The following is a 24,947-nucleotide window of genomic DNA, read 5'->3' as shown; positions in this document are numbered from 1 at the left end:
GGCCTCCAGAATTTAGGATTATAAGAAAGTAACACTTGGGGGCACCTGGGTGGCAGTCGGTTAAGTGTCCAACTCTTGGTTTTAGCTCAGGTCGTGATCTCAGGGTCATGATATCAAGTCTTGAGTTGGGCTCTGCACGGAGCATGCCCTCTGCTGGTTTCTTTCTCCTCCCACTGCCCCACCCGCTGCTTGCTCTCTCTCTCAAATAAATAAATAAATCTTTAAAAAAAAAAAGATTAAAAAGATTTTTAAAAAATCTTTAAAAAAATAAATAAATCTTTAAAAAAAAACGCTCAGAGAAATTAACCTTAAAACAAATCAGATTCGGCATTTTTTTTAAAGGTCTCAATATGATTTAAGTAAGTTGCTGATTATATCTAAGATTAGGGTGTTTCCTAAATCTTAGCTAAGGGCCCATGGTAACTTGTCTTCAAATGGAAGGTCCAATTTCAAAACTATTGAAAAATGAGCTGGAATGTAGAAAATTATAGTATATCTGTTGAGAGAAATACTGAAATAAAATTTTTATAAATGATGATAAATGCAAAAAAACTTTTTAAAGATGAGAACATAAGTATTCATTCAACTATGTACCAAAAAAAGAGCAGTACAGACTATTTAGAAGACACCAGAAATGTATATTTCAGCATAGCAAAAGGAAAATTACATTTTACCCTAGCCAGCCTCAATTACTCCATAAGACAACTCAAATCCCCCAATACAGATGTTTACTCAAGTATAGATAGCCCTCAATAATCAGTATTCTGATTCTGTCAATCACTCTTTTTTTTAAGGTGAATTAGAATAAATAAATAGCATAACCCCCCCTTAAGTGGTAAAATTAAGTTGCAAAACCTACACAACTAAAAAGAAGGTTCTAGATCCACATGATCCCAGAAAGGCACTGCAAGGTGAGATGCACCTAAAACCTTACAACCATGTGCTCTCAATTACTGCCACCATTTTTTCCCATATTACATTTCATAGCAGTGATTTGGACCTTAATTATTTGTGTACTTTAAAATATTATTCACGTCTACATACTATAAAATAATGATTTTCTTAACAGCTGTAAAATTTGTATTTTCTTTACATACCTGCTTAAGTTTTTCATCTGTGAGACAGTTAAGTTCAATAATAAACTCACTGTCTGTAGGGGAAATTTGAGCAGAAGGATCAATTATTTTTATAATATCAAGTTGCTCTCGAAGACCCATCTCTGTACTGACTTTACGACTCAGATACTCAATATATTCCACCTATGTGATGAAAAATTATAATAAACAAGATCAGTGCCAAAACCTCTAATATTTTAGTGTGTCATTTATAATATGTTTCAAATATCAAAAGCACTTAACGTGATATTTGTTCCCTACAAAACAGTTAAAGCCCCCACTCAGATTGTACAAAGCAATCCACATTTACCCAGTAGCTTTATATAGGCAATACATTGAGCTTTCCAGAGTCTCCACATATATGCTTTCAATTAAGAACATCAAGATCCCTACCTGCTCATCGTTTGTCATTGCACTCCAAGGAAGTTCATCTAAATTCCGGTGCTTATTTTTCTTTTTAGGAAGCAGGCAAGGTGAACTCGGAATACTGGGTATGACATCAGAAAGTACATCACTCCCACTGGCAATGTCACTGCCTGGTAACTTTATAAAAATAAGAAGGGGTAGGAAAAACAAAATTTTTCAAAAATACATTTTAAATCCCACAACATATTTCATATTGATTAAAATGACTTTTTAATGACAAATACAGAAAGAGAAGACATCAATTCTGATTCGCTCCTATTTTAGACAAAGCAGCAATATCAACATAGTCTTTGTATACAGTCATTTATTCAATGAGATATTTTCCAAAAGCTGAAAATCATAATCAAGACTTGTTAATAAAATGCTAACTTAAGAGCCAATCACCCTTAGGGTTTTTAATTCATGGTGTGAATGTAGGCTAGGGCTCACACAGCATGATGAATGAGGAACACTGGTCTCCATCTCAGGAGATGAGAGTGATCTGCCATGACCTGGCTCTTTGCCCAACACTATGCTGGAGACATTGTCAATATAAAGACAAATAAACCATGGCCCTTGTGCTTAACTCAGTATCAACAACAAGGCAATTAAAATAATTTAAAATATGCTGTTAATACAGAGAAAACCTCTTTAAAGATCAGAATTATTAGAAAAATTACAAAAACTTTTAAGAAAAATTAGAAAAATGCTGAGAAAACATGTAGACCAAGGAGAAAAGCAAGCAAGTCTGATACACAGAAAATCTATTTAAAGTGAGATGAACACCAAATAAATGTGCTAAAATTTTACACTGCCTAATAAAAACCAGTTAGAATGGGACGCCTGGGTGGCTCAGTGGTTTGAGACCTCTGCCTTTGGTTCAGGTCGTGGTCCCAGGGTCCCGGGGTCCTGGGATGGAGCCCTGCATCGGTTTCTGCTCAGTGGGGAGCCTGCTTCCTCCTCTCTCTCTGCCTGCCTCTCTGCCTACTTGCGATCTCTGTTAAATTTAAAAAAAATTCCCTTAAAAAAACGTTAGAATGGATTTCATTTTTTAACAGCTATCTTGAGTTGTGATACAAAGAAGAGTACATATCTAATATATATAATTTGAGAACTTTGGACATATGCATACAACCATAAAACCATCACCACAATCAGGGTAAAAAACACATCTATCACCTCCAAAAGTCAGAATGGGTTTAATTTTAAATAAATGTGTTTAGGGACACCTGGCTGGCTCGGTTGGAGGAACATGCAACACTTGATCTCAGGGTGGTGAGTTTCAGCCCACACTGGGTGTAGAGAGATACTTAAATAAACTTTTAAAAATAAATAAGTTTAAGTCATTCATCAGAAACATAATTTCTTCTACAAGGAGTACATAATTTTCAAAGATAATTCTTTCATTTTTATAAGGTACAAAATACTACCTTTTTGTTGTTGTTGTCCTGTGCAATTGCATCTGAACTCCAGATGATTACTAGGCTTTTGAAGTTACCAAAAGAGAAAAGCTACTTTAGCCATGAAGATTATTGCAATCACACACATCTGGTCTCCTACTCTCCCTGGAGCACTCATTAATAGGTACAGGGGAGTCAAAGGATTTTAAGTCATGGTCCTTATACAAAAACTTTATACTCCACTGGGGAAGATAATATTATAACACAAACATACAATTATACAAAATAGAAAACGACAGGGGGCGCCTGGGTGGCTCAGTGGGTTAAAGCCTCTGCCTTCAGCTCAGGTCATGATCCCAGGGTCCTGGGATGGAGCTCCAATCAGGCTCTCTGCTCAGCGGGGAGCCTGCTTCCTCCTCTCTCTGACTGCCTCTCTGCCTACTTGTGATCTCTGTCAAATAAATAAATAAAATCTTTTTTTAAAAAAAAAGCAAACAACAAATGCCAGGTTTGAAATGACAGGTCATCAAGAGAAATATCTAGCTGTGAGTTAAAGCTACAGGATTAAAGCTTAGAAGAGCTACAAGGGGACCAGGCAATGGGGAGTCAATTATACAGAAGGGACTAACAAAGATACAAAAATGGGGCTGATCACCATGCAAGGTGACCAATACGCTTAGAATGAAACTGTCTAAGCTACTACTGTTAAAAACCACATTTTCATTTTAACAGTCACTGATGATTCCAAGTATATAAATGACTACCAACAATTTGTATGACTTCCATTAAAAATCTCATTAACTAACACCGCTTTAATTGTTCATTCACTCTTAGCCTTGATGTAATCTATTATATATAGTCAGTGTCGTGAAAGCATGATTGCTGAATGCACAGATGAAGGCCATCTTTCTGTCTTTAATGTCAAAAAAGAAAATATTTTGCTATTTTCCTTTTCAAAGACTTCAAATCACAACACTACTACATTAAAGAGCTCCCTGGGGTTCCTAAAACAAAATGGAACAGTCTGTATCAGATGAAAGTCCTCCCCTACTTCAAGTTCCTTTGATATATTAGGTAATGGCACTATCAAAATATATATACTCTCAAAATTTAAGAACAATTTCCACCTAAATCTTTAGTGAACATCTGCTAGTTAACAGAGTATATGTTAAGCACTTATATTTGTGCCTTTGGTTCTGTTTATGTGTATGTTGGGGGTGGGGGTGGGGTAAAGAGGGCAACTAGTGGTTCTTTGGCTATTTCTTTTTCAGGGAGAAGTGAAAAGATGCCAGAGTTCAAATCCCGGTTCTGCTGCTCACTAACTATGTGATCCTGTGGAGGCTAGTTTGCTTCTTTGAGCCCCAGAGTTATAGCTAATGTCACCCATCTCAAAGGATTGCTGAGAAATTTAAATGAGGTGATAGGCGTGGCACAAGGCAACACTCAATAAACAGATGTCTTCCTTTTCCCATCTCTTTCCATTGTTTTGTACCCTGATAAAAGGTAGCATAAGCCATTAGAGAATGCCACATATTGCTAAAGTGGCTGAAATTTCACAAGGTACTTTCAGAATCACAGAATGTGCAAAAGGAGAAAGCATTCAAGTAAGGAGAATAACTTGGTAAAACCACAATTTTTTTTAAAAAGTAGGTTAAGGATAAGGAGACTAATATAATTAAAATGGAAAATCAGTGCTAGGGGACTGAAAGCTCAATGGATGAACAAGCTGTTACATGATATGCAGAAGTAGGCCAGTAACATTTTCTAAGTAGAAATAACTTGATGAAATTAGTCTTGAGGAAGATGAGTTAAAAAGCAGTATAGGGACAAAATAGAATAAGGAAAGACTGTAAATCAGACAGGAAGTTCTTATTTGATCTAGACTTAGACTAAAATAAACAAAAAATGTGAAGAAAAATGAGAATAAATAGGGAGAATTTCAAATGAAAAATGATTTACAAGGCTTTTTATAAGATTTTATTTTTAAGTTATCTCAACACACAACATGGTGCTCAAACTCACAACCTTGGGATCAAGAGTCGCATGCTCTTCTGACTGAGACAGCCAGATGCCCTGACAAGACTGTTTGATAACTGAATGGATGATAGTCAGATGACCATTTGTTGAAACCAGAAGAAAACTGGCCACATTTCAGTTATACAACTCATACAGGGTAATGCACTTAAAAGACCTCAATTTTTTATACCAAGAGACCTGAGGCAATATTATAGATCTTCTAGTCCAACACCCTCATTATACGAATAAGGAAAAATGATGTCTATGGAGGGTTATATGACTAGTGCCAGTATCCAAAGTGGAACACAAGCCTGGTGCTTTCAACTATGCTGGGATGTCTTGCCTTGCAGGTAGTTTGGAATGAACGAAGAACACAATTGAATATGGAAAGTTTGTAGTGATAATGAAAGAATCAAGTGCAAATGTCCTTCAAAATGACAACACTCATTTTTCACTACACTGTAAGACATGTCACAAAGCGGAGTCTATTTTTTTCCCTGGAAACACTGTAATTGGAAGTTACATTACTGATCAAGGATTCGGCACCAGATAATAGGTACATTAAAGAATAAGGTCATCCAAGTGAAAATGTGAAGTAGTCAACTGGAGATATGGGATCAGAGCTGCGGATGTACACCAGAATTAACTGTATGAGCTCCTGTATATTTATTAGACAAGCAATTTTCCATTTTATATCTCAAGCTAAAAATGCTTAATAATTCTTATTCCATATTTTTCATGGACAATAATATTTAGTATATATTATAAACAGTAATTGTGACAAGTAGGGAAAATTAAATCAAACCTGTGCCATATCTTCTGCAGTATGCAGCAAAATTTTATGAGTAAGCTAATTTCTATAACAACTGATGTGTAGTTTCAAATTGCACCTTTAGGTTTCAAGTGTGACAGCTGAATTACTCACTCTTTAAATTTTCCATGGTTCCCTGCTCAACAGTAAAATAATTTCTCAAGCTCTAACACTAGTCAAATAGAGCTTTAATAATAAAAAGACCGCAAGCAAAGAAGACTATTAAAAAAGCTAAATGCTTTTTTTTTTTTAAAGATTTTATTTATTTATTTGATAGACAGAGATCACAAGCAGGCAGAGAGGCAGGCAGAGAGAGAGGAGGAAGCAGGCTCCCTGCTGAGCAGAGAGCCCGATGTGGGGCTCAATCCCAGGACTCTGAGATCATGACCTGAGCCGAAGGCAGCGGCCTAACCCACTGAGCCACCCAGGCGCCCAAAAAAGCTAAATGCTTTGATTCTACTTCACTGTAAGGTTAAAATGCTGCTTTATCAAGTAGTTAGTATTTCTCTTCCCAGAGAATCCATGAATCCTTTATATTTACTTTAGTAGTAACTGGAACATTTGTTAAAAAGATTTAAATGTAGTTTTTAATCACAACAGAGGTACTAGGAATTTTTAAGTTATAGTTAACGATTTTAATCTATATTAATCCTAACACATAATTTGTAACTATCTTCTTGGATAATTTACTGCACATCATTACAAGGTCCCACAAAGATCATTTTAAACCTTTCAGAATATTTAAATAGCAAATATCCATGGTAACAGAGTACCCACACTCCACTTTCAGAAGTGGGGAAATACATTACTAAGGCAGGCCTCGTTTTTATTCCAATGTTCTAGTCAGTCAAGTGCATCAATAGTGAGTGGTTGGGGATAGTTTTCCACTCTAACTATTCATGAAATGAGTAAAGAAATCAGCAATTAAAATTTAAAAAAAATCTGCCACTTTGTAACATTATAGATAACTCTAAATCAAAGAAAATAATCAAAAAATAATTCTCAAAATTATCAGAACTCCATCCAATTATCTTTATTAAGAATCTTTGTGAATAAATGAAACAAGATGGGATTGGGAGGGAGTCAAACCGTAAGTGACTCTTTTTTTTTTTTTACTATTTTATTTTATTTTTAATTTTTTTAAATTTATTTTCAGCTTAACAGTATTCATTATTTTTGCACCACACCCAGTGCTCCATGCAATCCGTGCCCTCTATAATACCCACCACCTGGTACCCTGACCTCCCACCCCCCGCCCCTTCAAAACCCTCAGATTGTTTTTCAGAGTCCATAGTCTCTCATGGTTCATCTCCCCTTCCAATTTCCCCCAACTCCCTTAAGTGACTCTTAATCTCACAAAACAAACTGAGGGTTGCTGGGGGGAGGGAGGGAGGGAAAGGGAGGTGGGGTTATGGACATTGGGGAGGGTATGTGCTATGGTGAGTGCTGTGAAGTGTGTAAACCTGGTGATTCACAGACCTGTACCCCTGGGGATAAAAATGCATTATATGTTTATTTAAAAAAATTGCAACCATCAGGGTCAATTATCTGATTCCTAATTATAACTTCCAAGTGTGGATAATCTTGGACTAAAAAAAAAAAAATCTTTGTAGTAGTCTGTTTTATTTATTTTTAATTTTTATTTATTTTTTTAGTTTCTTTTCAGTGTTCCAGAATTGTTTATGCACCACACCCAGTGCGCCATGCAATATGCGCCCTCCATAATACCCACCACCAGGCTCACCCAACCTCCCACTCCCCGCCCCTCCAAAACCCTCAGATTGTTTTTCAGAGTTCACAGTCTCTCATGGATCGTCTCCCCCTCCAATTTCCCCCAACTCCCTTCTCCTCTCCATCTCCCAATGTCCTCCATGTTATTCCTTATGCTTCACAAGTAAGTGAAACCATATGATAATTGACTCTCTCTGCTTGACTTATTTCACTCAGCACAATCTGATTTTAAATACAAAGTGTGCTTTAAAAAATGAGGCACAGAATAAAAAGGTAACCACACAAAGATGTTTATTGCTGTGTTACCAATAGTAGAAAAAATTTTGAAACAGATGTAAAAGGGGAATGGTCTCACAATTTCTGGCACCAGGAATAGTATAGTGCCAGGAATAGTACCAAGAATATTATACAGTCACTAAAAGAGTTATTATGAAGGTCATGAAAAAGTTTATATGTTAAATGAGAAAACTGTATTACAGTACGTTATCCAGAAGAGAAAGGAATACTTCCTAACCCATTCTATGAGGCCAAAGCAATACAAAAACATCACAAGAAAGCTACAGACCAATATCCCTTATGAATGCAGATGCAAAAATTCTCAACAAAATACTAACAAATGAAATGCAGCAGCATATTAAAAAGAACATAGAACAAAACCAATTCAGATTTATTCCAGGAACATAGGGTGGGTCAACATACAAAAGTCAATGTAGTACATCATAATCATCTCAATAAATGCAGAAAAAAGCATTGTGACAAAATGTAAATAGTTCTTTCAGGTAAAAATAACGAACAAACTAGGAGTAGAAGGGAAATTCCTTAATATGATGAAAGGCATTTATGAAAAATCTACAGCAACCATTGTGCTCAATGGTGAAAAACTAAATGCTTCTCTCTTAAGATCAGAAAAGACAAGGATGCCCATTTCTGCAACTTTTATTCAACACTTCACTGGCCATCTAGCCAGGGGAACTAAGCAAGGAAAAAAAGAGCTACCCAGACTAGAAAGGAAGAAGAAAGCCTATCTCTCTATTCACAGATGACAAGATTTAAAACACAGAAACTCTGAAGAATCCACACAGAGAAAAATAATCATTTAAGCTAACAAATGAGTTCAGCAAAGTGGTAGGATTAAAAAAAATCAATATACAAAAATCAGTTTTATTTCTACACACTAGCAATGAACAATGCAAAAATGAAATTAAGAAAACAATTCTGTTTTCTACAGCATCAAAGGAATAAAATATGTAGGAATAAATTGAACCAAGGAAGTACAAGGCTTGGACACTAAAAATAACAGATTTGATGCAATCCCTACCAAAATTCTAACGGCCCTTTTTGCAGAAATGGACAGCCTGATTCTAATACTCATGTGGAATTGCAGAAGGGATCCCCAATAGCCAAAACAATCTTAATAAAGAAGAACAAGAACCTCATGCTTCCTGATTTCAAACTTTACTACAAAGCTTGAGCAATTAAAACAGTATGGTACTGGCATAAGGAGAGACATACATATTAATGGGACAGAACCGACACTCCAGAAATAAACCTACTCATCTATGACCAATTCATTTCCACAAGGATACCAAGACCATTCAATAAGCAATGAATATAGTCTTTTCAACAAATCATGTTTGGACAACTGAATATCTACATGCAAAAGAATGACTTTGTACCCCCATCTTCTCCCATATACAAAAAATAACTCAAAATGGTTCAAAGACTAGGTGTAAAAACTAAAACTATAAAACTGTAAGAAGGAAACCGGTGAAAATCTGTATGACCTTGGATTAAGCAATGGTTTTTTAAAATACGACGTCATAAGCACAGAACTGAAAGAAAAAATAAACTGAACATTATTAAAATTAAAACCTTTTGTGTGTCAAAGGACAGTATCAAGTAAAAAGACAACCCACAGGAAAGGAAAGATCTTTTGTGAATCATGTATAAGGGTCTAGTAGCCATAACATATAAAGAACTCTTCCAAATCAACAATAAAAGACAGCACAAATTAAAAATGGGCTAAGGATTTGAATAGACATTTTTCCAAAAAAGAACACCAATCACCAGCAAGCATATAAAAAATAAGTACATGAAAAGATGGTCAACATCATTACTCATTAGGGAAATGCAAATTAAAACCAAAATGAAATACCCCTTTATATACAGTAGCATGGTTGTCATAAAAAAGACACGATACTAAGTTTTGGCAAGGACATGGAGAAATTAGAAGTTTCATACATTGCTGGTAGAAATGTAAAATGGTACAGCCACTTTGGAAGACACTCTGGAAGTTCCTCAAAAAGTTAAACATAAAGTTATCACATGACTCAGCAATTCCACTCCTAAGTGTATGTACAAGAGAATTACAAATATACATCCATAGTATGTCAACTATACTTCAATAATAAAAAAGATACATCCATATAAAAACTTATATCTGAATGTTCACAGCAGTATATTCATAATAGCTGCAAACTGGAAACCAACCACCAGCAGATGAATGGATAAACAAAATGTGATGTGTCCATCTCTATTAAGCAATGAAAAGGAATTAGTGTGGACTGAATGTGTGCACCCTCCCTACACCACCACCACCAAATCCCTATCTTGAAGCCCTAATCCTCAGTTTGGAGGAACTGGGGGTAGGGATTTGGGTGATAATTACATTTACACGAGGGTAGACCCCCCATGATGGGATTGGTGACCATAATTATAAGGGGATGAAGAGAGCACAGCTTGCTCTCTCTCCCCTCTCCATGTGAAGATAAAACAAAAAGCAGCCATATGCAAACCAGGAAAAGGATCCTCACCAGAATCTGACCATTATGGTATTCTGACCTTGGACTTTTAGCCTCTAGAGCTGTGAGAAATAAATGTTTGTTGTTTAAGCCACCAAGTCTACAGTATTTGCTATAGAGGTTAAGCTAAGACAGAAATGAAGTACTGTGACACACTACAACATGGATGAACCTTGAAAACATGCCAAGTAAAAGAAGCCAGACACATATTATATGAGTACATTTATATGATATGTAAAAATGCACACCTATAGAGAAAGTAGATTAGTGGATGCCAGGTGATGGAGGTGATGAAGGCAGGGGGGAATTGGTAGTATCTGCTAACAGGTATGGATTTCTTTTTAGAGTGATGGAAAGGTACCTGAATTAGATAGTTGTGATGGCTGTACAACACTGTGAATATATTAAAAATCACTGAACTATACACTTTAAAATTATCAAAATGGCAAATTTTATCTCAATTTTTTAAAAGCTAAAAATATTTTAATTTTTTATGCAAATCATATTTACAACCGTACATAAAACAGAAACATCTGAAGTAGTATAAAATATAAAAAGAGGTGTTTTAGATTTGTTTTCCTCTTTAAAAACTCTTAATTTTCAGTGTTGCATTTTTATAACAAGAAAAAACTGAAACCAATCTAAATATTCATTATTAGAGAATAGATTAAATAAATTGTGATATAGCTATTGAAAAGAATGAGATGTTAGTTGTAAAAAAGCAAAGGGCCAAACTGGCTGAAATATGATTCCATTTGTGTGTTTTTAACACTGTGCAAACATACTTGTACCTGCACAAGCTCTTAACAGTGGTAACCAGAGCAGAGTGGGACTTGGAGAACTGTTTTTAACTTCATGCCAGTCTGTCTTCCTATTTTAATAAGAAAATGTTTGAAATAAAATAATATTTGGTTCCTTCTTTGGAATCTAACTTCCAAGATTTGGATGGCTTTCAAACATAGGAGGCATTCAAGTATCTGTGGAATATTAACATTAGCTATACGCAAGGAAAGCTTCCTCAAATGTTACTGTCTTTTACAATCAGAAAATGGATGTTGCAATAACATGATTTCCATTTTCTGATAGACTGCACTCATTATAAGGCAGAATTTCCAAACAATTTGCCACAAAGCCATTTTACATGGCATATATGCTACACACACAAAACCTTGTAGGGCAAAAAACAGCTCTACTATGAAGAGATTACAAAATGAGAAATTATATTTCTTACAACAGAACCACAGCTTATGCTTTTATGGTAACAGTGGTTTGTGATCTTAGATATATAGAACATAACCCTAATGCAAGGATATTGTGTCCATAAGGACACAAAGGCTATTTACTATAAATGCAGGAAGAACACAGTTGCTTGGATGCATGTGTAGAAAAGTACTGATGATATAAACTAATGGGAACATTATACAAGTATTAAATCACATGAAAATCCACAAAAGGGTATCTGTAGCATCAGAAGCCTAAATTGTACATTAGCAAAAAAAAAAAAAAGGATACATATTCCATCTAATTCTTAATGTTGCCAGGATGAAAATATCAAAATACAAATTCATTATTCTATTTATGGAGTAATAATGGTAATACAAGGGGGAAAAAAACAAACCTACCTGCCATTCAAATTCACTATCTGACCAATCCCAGTATGTGCTAATAGAAGAAGAGACATCACTGCAGACACTCCCCTCAGGGAATAAATCAAAAGAAGTGAAGTCTTGATCATCTAACAGAGAATAGCAATCATCTTGATCTCCAACAGAAACTGATGAAAATAGCTCCTCACTGCATTCTGAGCTGGCAACACTTGTTCCACAAGAAGTTAAATTCCACCTTAAAAACACAACACAAAAGAAATCACAACAGGAACTCCAGAATCCACACAATTTTAAGATATTAATAGGAGATACATTCAAGACATTTATGAAGAATGTAAATATATTTTTAGGTATGACAATGATATTGTGATTATTTTCAAAGACCCCTTATTTTTTAAAGATGTATACTAAAACATTTATGAATGAAATATATTTGGGATTTTTCACAAAATAATAAGGGGAATAAAGAATGAAGAGTGCTATAAAACATATTGCCATATGTGAATAACTGTTAAGCTGGGTGATGGATATATGAGGTTCATTACACTATTCCCTTTACTCTTGTATTTGTCTAAAAATTCGTGTAATAAAATATTTTAAAAGAAAATTGTATCTAGGGCTGCCTGGGTGGCTCAGTTGGTGCACTGTCCCTTCAGCTCAGGTCATGATCCCAGGGTCCTAGGATGGAGTCCCGCATCAGCCTTCTGGCTCAATGGGGAGTCTTCTTCTCCCTCTGCCTGCCTCTCCCCCTGCTTGTGCACTCTCTCTCTCTCTGTCTCTCTGACAAATACATAAAATCTTTTAAAAAAGAAAACTGTGTCTAAATTAAGAATAAAATAAAACATCTTTATCTATAAACAACACATATAGCATGATGATTATGAATACACTCTGAAGTCAGGCTGACTTCAAATTTTTGCTGTCGTTTGACTGCTGCTTGATCTTAAGCAAAACAAAGTGTCTTCAAGCCTGAGTTCTCATCTTCAAGACTTATTATGAAGATTACACAGGAATGCATACAGAAGTCTTAGAATAAAAAGTGCTCAAAACACCTTAGTTGTTGTTGTTGTTATATTATTATTATTACTAAAGGGAGAAGGTAGCCACAGCAGGGCAAGAGAAAAGCAAAAAGTATACAGAAGTTCAAAGCATGTTTAAATAACTTTTATGTATCAATGCTATACAAGATCCATTGCAAAGACATTAGAATAAGAAAGGAGTGATAAACCAGCAATTCCATTACCCAACAATAACTAATCCATAGTATTTTGGTACATGCATATATATCTTTTATAGAATCAGCATTCTGCACACATGCATGCACAAACACACACACATATACACGTATTTCAGTATCCTGCTTTCTTCACTTAATATTATATATTAAACATTTCCCTATGACTATTAACTTGAAAACATTTTGATGCCTATATAACATTCCACTAATTAAAAAGTCTCATGATTTACTTAATCTTATTCCTTCAATAATATTTAAGCTGTTTCCATTTTTTTTGGTATTACATATAATACCAAGATGAACTTTTTTGTTTCTAATTATTTATCAAAATACATATTATCTTTCAGGATAGATTACTTTAAAGTACTAAATCAAAGGAGATGACAACTTCTAAAGGTCTTCTCATACTTCGTTAAATGCCCTTCTGAAACACTGCACCAACTACACTCCCTGAAGCAGTATATAAAACATCCTCATTTCACCACAACATTAACAGCACTAGAATTTTAATTTTTAAAGTTTGAGCTATCTGACAGGGGGAGAAAACATTTTCTAAAAAGATCCTATTAATTTATTTGTTAGAGAGAGAGTGAGAACGGGCCGGGGGAGAAGCAGGCTTCCTACTGAGCAAGGAGCCCAACGCAGGACTCAATCCCAGGACCCTGGATCATGACCTGAGCGGAAGGCAGACGCCTAACTGACTGAGCCACCCATGTGTCCTGGAAAAAAAAATTTTTTTATATCAACTTTTATTTCTTCAATTACTGGCAAGATCAAATTTTTAAATGTTTATCAGCTATTTTGTCCTAGTGTTTTTCTATGTGTTAATGTTTTCTTTACTGATTTTATGAGTTCTTGATGCATTAAGAATATTAACACTTTACTTGTGGTATTTGTTGCAGGCTTACTTTTGTCTTGAAATCTACAAATCTGTTTTGTGAATTTCCACTAGCTTCATACTATTAACAAGATAATCTTCATTGCTTCATTGCTTAGGCAATTAATTAGGGAATTAATCCTTAAGATAATTATTTAGTATATCTGATACTGATAAGATACTGAAATAATGACTTCCTGAAGAAAATCCTGTTACTTACCTATTACTAGGTGTTTCTCATCCTCATTAAATCCATTTTTTTGAACCATGTTTTTCATTTTTTAACTCCCCCCCCTCTTATTTTGTACTATTAATCGTAACTTCAAAGTTCTTGATTTATAAAATTTAGGCAATTTGACATTTTTATGGCACTTTTTCCTTTGAGCTAAATGTAGAATATTTTAAAGGATCAAAACACACACAGACACACACTCTCTAAACTATTATGGTTTAGTAACTACCAGTACAGATGTCAATATGCTTTGTTAAATAGGCAAAATCTAAAATTCATCTAACATCTAACATCTTAGAATACCTAGTTTCATCACATGCTTCCTAGGCAGGCAGTATCCTCATATTTTAAAAAAAAATCAACAAACCTAGTGGAATTAACCAAATTTTTCAGGATGTACAATAAGAGAATATAAAAGCTAAAAATTGATAATCATTCTTCTAGACCTAGTAAACCATCATCTATGTTGTATTCCGTGCAATTTTTTTTCTTTTGTCTTCAAATTGCATGTGAGCTTTTTCAATCTTTATTCATCCACCCACACAACAAACATTTAGTGTCTCATGGGCCAAGTACTGTGTTATGTGGTAGGAAAAGCTGTTAGGTAATTTTTTTAATGAAAATTTTTTTCTGAGCTTGCAAAAATTCAGTAGAAATGTGCTTCCCTCCATGACTAGTAATGACTTTCCTTTTCAAAAGACTAGATCACTGACAAGACAGGAATTTGCTTGGTTTTGTGCTCTTAATATAGAGGAAAATCAGTATGTTTCTCAGTTTTCTAGGTCCATGACTTTATAATGATTTAACAGGATTCTGGATATTCTTAGACTTTTGCTTCTTTTTCTTTTTCCTTTTTTTAAATTAACAGTGGTAAGAACACTGGGTTCATACTATCATTCAAACCAATCATTTATAAAATAGAAAAATAATATTTTTGCTACTAGAGATTTTTAAAAATTCTATTATAAATTCCAAATATTGTTATTATGACTTTAAGGCAATGTGAACTAAAACAAAGCAGGTAGTACTTTTATCCACTGCCAGTGAGATTATTTGGTACTGTGCGTGTGTGTGTGTGTGTGTGTGTGTGTGTGTGTGTGTGTATCAAGAGCTTCAAAAAAAGTTATCCTTTGGACTCAGTAATTGCCATTTCAGGAATCTATCACTTCCCCAGATAGAAACTGGGGGAAAAAATGTATGCCCAAACATATCTAAACAGTATCATTTATGGCAGCATTTATATGCCCCCCCAAAAAATATGGGGAAATTAAATAACATATCTAAATAATGGTGTTTCTTTTATTTTTTTTTAAAGATTATTTATTTATTTATTTATTTGACACAGAGAGAGATCACAAGTAGGCAGAGAGGCAGGGAAAGAGTGAAGGGGAAACAGGCTCCCTGCTGAGCAGAGAGCCCGATTCGGGGCTCGATCCCAGGACCCTGAGATCATGACCTGAGCCAAAGGCAGAGGCTTAACCCACTGAGCCACCCAGGCGCCCCAATGGTGTTTCTTAATCATTAAAAATTCTATTTTCAGGGGGCACCTGGGTGGCTCAGTCAATTGGGTGCTCGACTTTTGATTTCGGCTCAGGCTATGATCTCAGGGTTCTGAGATGGACGATTCCCCCCCCACCCCGTGGGGTTCTGTGCACTCACTCACTGCGGAGATTGCTTGAGATTCTCTCTCTCCCTCTGCCTCTCCCCCCACTCACACGTTCTCTTGCACTCTCTACAATAAATAAAATCTTTTTTAAAAAATTATATTTTCAGGGGCACCTGGGTGGCTCAGTCAGTTAAGCATCTGCCTTTGGCTCTGGTCAGGATCCCAGGGTCCTGGGATTGAGCCCTCATGCCCCCAACCTATGTTCTCTTGCTCAAAATAAAAAAAAAAAATTTAAGGATTTTATTTATTTATTTGACAGAGGGAAAAGGCCAGAGAGGGAACACAAGCAAGGGGAGTGGGAGAGTAAGAAGCAGGCTTCCCACTGAGCACGGAGCCTGATATGGGGCTTGATGCCAGGACCCTGGGATCATGACCTGAGCCAAAGGCAGATGCTTAAATGACTGAGCCACCCAGGCACCCCAAAATCCTTAAAAAAATTTTTTTTAATTTTAAATTAAAAATTTTATTTTCAGACTATTTTTTGAAAAGAAAAACACTTAAAATATAAATGTAAAAACCTGGTCACAAATGATATATAACCTGATCCTGATTTTTAAAAATTATATATAAACATAAAAAGAACATTAAAAGTAACATCAAAATGTTGGTAGTTGTTATCTTTACTGAAAGGGGTCATGAGTGATCTTTGCAGTTTTGTATATGCCAATTTTCTTTTTATTCAAGATCTTATTTATTTATGTGACAGGGAGAAAGAGATAGTGAGAAAAGGAATATATGCAGGGGTAGTGGAAGAGGGAGAAGATGACTCCCTGCTGAGCAGGGAGCCCCATGTGGGGCTTGATCCCAGGACTTGGGATCATGACCTGAGCTGAAGGCAGACACTTAATGACTGAGCCACCCACATGCCCTTGCATATGCCAATTTTCTAAAGTGAGCTTCTGTAATAAAAATTTAAGAGTGATTCTTTTAGACTGTTTTGTTGGTTTCAAAATATGTTATAAATGACCACTGTGAGCATGTGCTCAGCACTGAACTATTCAAATCTGCAAAGCCCTTCTATCTTTTTCCAGTAGGAGAAAGCTACCTGATGCTAAGATCCTAGCTATAACTATAAAATTATTCACAAAGGAGACTTTCTACTTTAAAAAAGAAAAAAGTTGAAAAGAATCCTATTGAAATGGAGTTTAATGCAATAACTAGGCTTGCTGCCCAAATTTTAGTTTAAGATTTTTTTTTTTAAGATTTTTTTTTTTTTATTTATCTGACAGAGATCACAAGTAGGCAGAGAGGCAAGCAGAGGGAGAGGAGGAAGCAGGCTCCCTGCAGAGCAGAGAGCCCGATGTGGGGCTCGATCCCAGGACCCTGGGATCATGACCCGAGCCGAAGGCAGAGGCTCAACCCACTGAGCCACCCAGGTGCCAGCCAAGAACATTTATCTGCAAATTTTATCTGCCAAAATACCCATATAGCCACCCCTAACCTCTGCTACAACTTTGGAGCACAATAGGCCATCAAGGCCCCAAGTCAGAGTAGATGACACAATCCCTTCACTATACTCAAATTCTCACCTCTCCTCCTAGTGATCTCAATTGTCTTGGTATTATTATTCATCCCTCTTAGCCTCTCTATAGTCTTGGAAGTAAAAAACATTCCATGTAATTTCTAAGAATAAATATTCCATTCATGTTCTGAGTTCATCCCAGCCATCTCCTGTCATCTCACACTCTCTCATATTTTCAATTTCTCCCTTTCCTGTGCGCTGCTTCTAAGGAGCTAAAAATCTCTATTATTGGAAAAGATAAAACTAAACAAGGCAAACAACAACAACGAAACCTATCCTGCCAATAGGGTGTACAAAAGTGAGACACTAGATGCCTGGGTGGCTCAATCGGTTAAGCGACTGCCTTCGGCTCAGGTCATGATCCTGAAGTCCCAGGACTGAGTCCCCACATCAGACTCTCTGCTTGGCAGGGAGTCTGCTTCTCCCTCTGACCCTGCCCCTTCTCATGCTCTCTCTCTCTCATTCTCGCTCTCTCAAATAAATAAATAAAACCTTTAATAAAATAAGAAAAAGTGAGACACTGTCCTTTCACTTTTCACAATTATTCAATGTGAAAGTACTGATGTATTACTAAAAGATGAAGAGAATAACACATCTGGTAGTTCATATTAACCTCCTTCATCTCACAATTTAATTATAGCACTTACCAAGATCATAATTTTTTCAATTTAGTAAATGACTTCCTTTTTTGATAATGGTGGAGGTTTCCATCGACAAATGCTAAAAGAAAACCCTAATTACATCAGAAACATCCTGTTCCAAACCAGACAAAAATGTCTTACACACCACATATATTCCATATTAACATTTAAATTAAAAAATAATTGGGGCGTCTGGGTGGCTCAGTTGGCTAGGTGTCCAACTCTTGGTTTTGGCTCAGGTCATGATCTCAGGTTGAGATCAAGTCCTGCATCGGGTTCAGCACAGAGGCTGCTTGAGCTTCTCTCTTCTCTCCTCCTGCTCCTTCCCCCCTCTGGCATGTGTATACTCTTTCTCAAAATAAATACATCTTTAAAAAATAAGTTTCTTGGTTTATCAAAATTTATGTTGTTCTACCAAACTTCCAGACAAACCCAACTGGGTCATAAAATCCTAAAAGATACTCCTAGGAATGTGTGAATTCTTAGGAAGGTGACTGTGTTCATGTAATTTTCCACAGAGCCTAGAGTAATGATATGTCATCCTAAGTCACAGGTGACTCTGATATGAACATTATAAACATTCAAACTTAGGGCTCATAAATTAGGAGTGCCCTGAATTCCTTGGTTAACAAAGATTTTAAAATATAGCCCAGAGTCCAGTAAATGAGCAGGCACAAAACTGCCATCATCATAAGGCTCTTATCAATGGCATTAAATAAGCTCCACAGTTTTCTTATCAGGTAACAAGGAAGAAGCAAGATAAAGGTAAACCAAGTATCTAGCAACTCGTAAGGTTTTTATTTCCAAAAAATGTGTTTTATAATGACGAAACCCTAAGCAGAACATCAATACTTAACTATAGAGATCTGGTTTTTAAATTGCTGCTTGAACTGGTGATGTGAAGAAAAGATATGACACATGCAAATCCAAAATAAAAGAATTCTGTAAACTAAACTTTGCGTACATACATGACTTAGCTGTTTGCTTCTTCCTGAAAAGAACTGACTGGTAGTATACTGTCCTCTCAAATGCCATCTTGAGGAGGGACAGGAAAGAAGATTCCAGAATGAGAAAAGATTTAAAAAGCAAGGTAACCTAGGGCAAAAACATCATCTGATGTAAATATTGCTACTTCTGCTTCCCCTAATCTCTGCTGAAAAGGGTACAAAGCAAAATACATTAAACCTTCTAGTGCCATTCCAAGCCTTCAGAAAATTAGGGTAGGAGATGGAGGTTTTTAAAAAGCACACAAAATGTTTGACTTGGAAAAACTTGAGTTGAACAGGAACCTCCTCCATCTTAACTTTCCCATTCTGGAAAACAACCTTGGCCTTACCTTGGTCTTAGAAAAGGAATAGAAAAACACAAGAGAAAAAAATGGGAAGGAGAAAAAGGAACAGAACAAGCTGTAAGAAATATATTCTTCTCGGGGCGCCTGGGTGGCTCAGTGGGTTGAGCCGCTGCTTTCAGCTCAGGTCATGATCTCAGGGTCCTGGGATCAAGGCCCGCATCGGGCTCTCTGCTCAGCAGGGAGCCTGCTTCGCTCGCTCGCGCGCTCTCTCTCTCTCTCTCTCTCTGCCTGCCTCTCTGTCTACTTGTGATCTCTCTCTGTCAAATAAATAAATAAAATCTTAAAAAAAAAAGAAATATATTCTTCTCCTTGCTTCACTCTTCATCACCCCACCAATTTTGGCAGTGCTTACCCTTAGCCTCTTTCCCCACTCCCTTGCCCTCATCATAGGAGCAGGCTAATTCTGGAATCATTTCACTTCCCTGTGTATAGGACTTGCTCCAATGCTGCAAAACTTAAATAACAGTTGCAAAAGTATTATTTTATACTGTTTTCCAATGCAAACAATCCTAAGCACACTTGATTTCATAAATACATTACACTCATTACACATCATGGGTTAAGTAAGCTTCTGTGAGTCAGTCGAAGAAACTATAACAACCATTTATAACATCTGAGCCATTAGTTCTGTTCCAAGTTTCATCACTGGCTCCAAAGAAGTAATCTTGGCTGTGCCTAACTCAGTTTTATGACCCTGAACTTAGTCTTTCCTCTCTGGGCCTCAGTTTCCTCATTTTTGCAATGAAGATTTGGAAGAGTGGTAACAAATTTACTACCACTTCCTTTTCAATTGTGTTATACTGCTGTTCTGCCTATTTAACTATAACACCTGTTACAGACTCTAACTTTCTTTTAGGTAAGAATCGTGTCTTATACACTGCCTGTACCTGGTAGAATCTCAGTAAATCTGTAGGCTGATTTAAGAGGTGGGGGAGGGCATGCAAAAGACATTAAAATGTGGAAGGATTTGTTCAGGCTCATATTGTGGATCAGAAATCAGAACCAGACTCCTTAATTCAATGCCATTATTTTCCATAGCTGAACCCATCTCTTCCCTTGTTCTCCACACACCCTCCCAGACCTTGGTATGTATCTCTCCAATATCCACCTATATTCTAGGTTGGGGCTATGTGTACAACATCTTCACATCCCCCACATTTGGTGTAACACTCAAATGCTTACATGAGAGAATTCTCCAGAACACTCTAGTTTCCAATAAAATCAGTTAGGAGATGCACCCTCTGAGTAAATTTGTATAAGCAAGCCCATCCTAAGCTTGGCTCCATCCCTCCACTGGGGGAGCAAACCAAGGGATAAGCTACATGAAGGAACCTTCCAGATCTAAGCTTACAGATTTTGGCATGGCCTAAAGCGATAAAGCAAAGAGTTCATAAGGAGGAGGGAAAAAAAAAGGACTGTCTGGTTTCCTGGAGCTTCACAAAAAAAAAAAAAAAAAATGGGGTTGGGATGGAAATCGGGCTGTGAGGAAGATTAAAAATCAGGAAACTGGGGGCGCCTGGGTGGCTCAGTGGGTTAAAGCCTGTGTCTTCGGCTCAGGTCATGATCCCAGGGTCCTGGGATCGAGCCCCACTTCGGGCTCTCTGCTCGGCAGAGAGCCTGCTTCCCCCTCTCTCTCTTCCTGTCTCTCTGCCTACTTGTGATCTCTCTCTGTCAAATAAATAAATAAAATCTTTTTTAAAAAAATCAGGAAACTGAAGATTCTAGCTTTCAAAGTGCCATCTTTCAAAAGAACCATAGATGGTCATCCGAAATCTCTAGAGCATATGGAAAATGGAAGGCGTTAAACTTTCTCGGGTGGATGGAAACACGGATGCATCTTAAAACTGATGGTGCGGATTTGGGATTCTCCCGGCATAGATGAGGCAGGAGGGGAAAGGGAGGCGTTGCTATGGTCAAAAGATGAATGGGGAAAAGGGAGCAAGTAAAATGCTGGCCAAAAGGAAAATCGGAGGGCAGGAGTGAAAATAGGGAGGGGGACAGGGAAGGAGCCAGGGAAGGAGCACCGGTCGGAGGAAGGTGGGGGAGGGGACGAATGGAAGCGCAGACCCGAGGCGGAGCGCCAGGTTTGGGAGGGACCCAGCGTTCTCCCTTTTGAGGCAGGGGTGTGGGCACTTCGCCCCTGCCCTCAGCGACGGTTCATACCTGTTGGTGTGGAAGCGGTGGAGTGGATCCGTGCGATGACAAGAGGAAAGCTGGCAGCCGAAGTCGCTGATGTCCAGGCAGCCTGGCTCCTCGCTCGGGCAGGTGCCCACTCCGCGAGGGGGTCCCAGAAGCGGGAAGGGCTCCTCGGGGGTTAGAAACTTCTCGTATGAAGTGGTGGCCGACGTCTCGTCGGACATGGCTGGAGACGGCCTGGCTTTGGGCTCCCTCTGTGGCCCAGGGCTGCTCCCGCGCCTGCCCCTTCCCCCACTCTAACCTGTCCGCCGCCAAGCCGGGGTGTGCCCACCGTAGCTCGCTAACAGGCTGAGCGCCGCGGCCAGATGCCGCCCAGGGAATGCCGGCCGCGGTAAGAGGCTGCTAGAGGGCACAGCAACGGACTGGCCACCCCGTCAGCGGCTCAGTGGCCTCGGAAACCCTCTCCGTCGCGGCCGCTGCCCGGCCCAGCCCAGTCAGCGCAGCGCCGCGCCGCGCCGCGCCGCCGCCGCCGCCGCCGCCGCCGCCGCCGCCCGGCCCGCCCCGCCCACCGCGCTCGCCGCTCGCAACTGCTGCAATCCGCCGGCGCCCGCTTGGAGAAGAAAGGCGGTGGGAAGCCGCTCCCTGTGCCCCCTGCTGGAGCGGAGGAGGAATTGAACCGCCGCCCGCCTGCCCTCCAAGGGTGGAATCTGGGGTTCCTCGCGCTGGAAAGGCCCTGCGCTTTAGGCCAACCACCTCTGTTTTTTTACCCATGACTGATTAATAAGCAGCAAGCGGCAGCCCTAAGAAAAGGGACTTGGCCAAGGTCACACTGCGAGTGCGTGAGAAAGAATCCAGATGCCCTGGTTCCCAGCGTACTCGACCACCCTGTCCCAATTCAGTGAGTATTTATATTGAGCCCCTGCAGTGTGTGCCCAGCACTGTGCAATGAGCTGTAGGGGAAATCGGCCAAGTAAGAAAAAAGTCCCTGCTTCACCCTTGATCTTCTAACCCTGAGAATTCTACATAACAGCCACCAACCTATTCAGAGCTGCTGGACACGTAGTGCTCTTTTGTGCTCTGTGCTCTAGCTCCCATTATGCATTCTGCTTGGAATGCCCTGCGGGTCTCCCCTGCTAATCCTTAAAGCCCCAGCTCCAATGTTACCTCCTCTGTGAAGCCTTCCCTGACTCCCAAATGAGTCTTACATATTCCTGCCATTGCTTCAGCAGAAAGAATATTATGGCGCTTAGCTTGTTTAACTTAAGTCAGCTTACTAGGTCACATACCATTCTATCCTCCTGTCTCTTCTCTGCTTTCCAGACAAGTGGTTGCAGATCTTGGAATTGTAAAATATTTTTTAATATTTGGAGGAAAATACAAGATTCCCAGTTTCTTATTTTGCCAAATGAAGACCATTTTTTTAACCGCTACTACTTTATAAAAGGAAGCACATTTTCATATAAAATAATAAGGGCATAGTCTCTTAATAAAAACACTAAATATATATATTTAGCTTTATGGAAAAACTCATTACATTGAACTTTGAGGGAAACCTAAAACTAAACTAGGTGCAAAAAAGGAGAAAGGTGAAAAAACTCAGGAGGAGGGAAGGAGAAAGGAGGCTGGAGAAATGGGGAGGCGTCACACACAAGCCCCAAACAGTCTTAATCTCTGTGCCGTGTTCTACAATTTAACGTATAATGAAAACAACTCAACCACTTCTTTACATGTATATATGGTCTTGCTTCAGTTATTTGGTTACCTGACTGTTGAGTGTGCCTGTCTTCTTTCATTTAATTTAAAAATCATCGACGTGAGGGTGTAGATGGTTTGACTTTTGGTCCCCAATGCACCATTCCCAGGGAGCCTGAATGGGCAGTGGCTTAGTCCCCTTTAACAATACTCAAGTGCTGCCTAATAATGTAGTTACTCAGAGTCTGTGAGTTTTTTACAAGTATGTTTTACTTTTACACTTAATTTTAAGCATATCCTGGAGTATCTGGTTGACAATGCTAACTAACAGCTGCCACATAGTTAGGACATGTTTTTGACAAGCTGGCAACAATACTACTTTATCATGAGCTAGTAAGGAAATAAATTAGGTGTACCTCCCTACTTCATGGCTTACTACACAGATGAAGATTGGTAATTTGGAAAAAGGAAATTGATGGGGTAGCAGGGTCCTCAAAAGACTCACATACAGGCATGTGGAAAGCCAAGAACACATGCTGGCCAGTCAGTAGTTTGTTTAGGTTTCTAAGAGCAGTTTTCTCTCAGCAAACATCATGTACCACATTAAATTAACATTTTAAATTTGTGCACAATTTCTAAATTTACTTTGATGTTAAATTTGTATAAGAGCTTTATGAACAGAAGAGTTTCTATTTAGTTTTATGTTTGTTTACATTTAAGAAATATTATGAAAAGAATTTCCACAAATGCTTGAGTCTAAGAGAATGTTATTTCCTTGAAGAGGTCCGTCCAATATATTTCTCAATTGAGAAACACTAATTAGATACTGAGAACAATGAACAGGGTATGTGCACTGTGTGTATAACGTTTAGTTAAATATAAGGTGATAATGTACTAATACATCTTACCAAGCTTTTAGCCACTAGGAGTTGATGACTGTTGTGCATCCTTCCTCCTTGCCCCACTTTAATTTGTTTGTTTTGTCCCTTGGGTGTACCTAGTTTGAATGCATTTCCCCAACTCATCCCTCCCTTTCATTCTCCACCAAGATCTTTCCTAATTTCTATTTCTCTGAAAACATGGATATAGTAGTTCCCTACCTTCTCTGAGGGTCTGGGGCTGGAAAGAAACCTGGGGTGACCTGCCTTCTTCAGAAGCATAATTTACCTCCCAGAGAGCTGATGGGCTGTGAAAGGGTTTTGGAGACTGAACAAGATTGAGAACTGCTAACCAGTCTTTGTCATTTGGGTTACTATTGGATAAAAAAAAAGAATTATATTAGATTTGATCCAATGCTCTAACACCCCTGTAAATTGTTTCATGTGATTGATGTGTATGTATGTATATGTGTGTGTATTTATCCATATCTGTACCTATCTATATCTACATCTAGATATATGAAATTTTATATATAAAATGTATAAATATATATAAAATTAGCTCTCCAAAGATCACCAACACAACCAAATGAAAAAACAAAGCTTAAGTGTATTACTTACCACACTTTGTGATTCACTTCTCAGCCAGGAGCCAAGTGCCCATATTAAACCAAGGGAATAGATCTCAGTCCCAATCCAAAGAGTCTGTCAAGCCAGGTATGAGGTTGTTCTCCCAATTACCCAGTCTCTGATTTATAAGGACATTTGTCTTTGGATTTAGGGCCCACCCAGATAATCCAGGATAAGGTCCTTCTCTCAAAATCCTTAA

At 38.0% G+C, this 24,947-nt stretch overlaps 1 protein-coding gene across 2 annotated transcripts in view; it reads right to left on the bottom strand.

Moving 5' to 3' along the window:
• Positions 1-22,075, bottom strand: part of FAM199X (family with sequence similarity 199, X-linked) — a 28,204-nt gene extending 6,129 nt beyond the window's left edge. Inside the window, exons 1-4 of one of the 2 annotated variants that reach the window (XM_032330823.1) lie at positions 21,576-22,075; positions 11,902-12,121; positions 1,509-1,658; positions 1,098-1,259 (exon numbers count right to left, since the gene is read on the bottom strand). In XM_032330823.1, the coding sequence (XP_032186714.1) occupies positions 1,098-1,259; positions 1,509-1,658; positions 11,902-12,121; positions 21,576-21,772 (729 nt within the window). In that variant the 5' untranslated portion in view covers positions 21,773-22,075. The remainder of the gene's footprint in view (positions 1-1,097; positions 1,260-1,508; positions 1,659-11,901; positions 12,122-21,575) is intronic. The other variant, XM_032330822.1, reaches the window with a different exon arrangement.
• Between the last annotated feature and the right edge of the window lie 2,872 nt (positions 22,076-24,947).

This window comes from Mustela erminea, chromosome X, assembly GCF_009829155.1.
Source record: "Mustela erminea isolate mMusErm1 chromosome X, mMusErm1.Pri, whole genome shotgun sequence".
NCBI lineage: Eukaryota > Metazoa > Chordata > Mammalia > Carnivora > Mustelidae > Mustela > Mustela erminea.
Note: the sequence above shows the minus strand (reverse complement) of the source record. Positions and strands in the feature narration are given on the sequence as shown.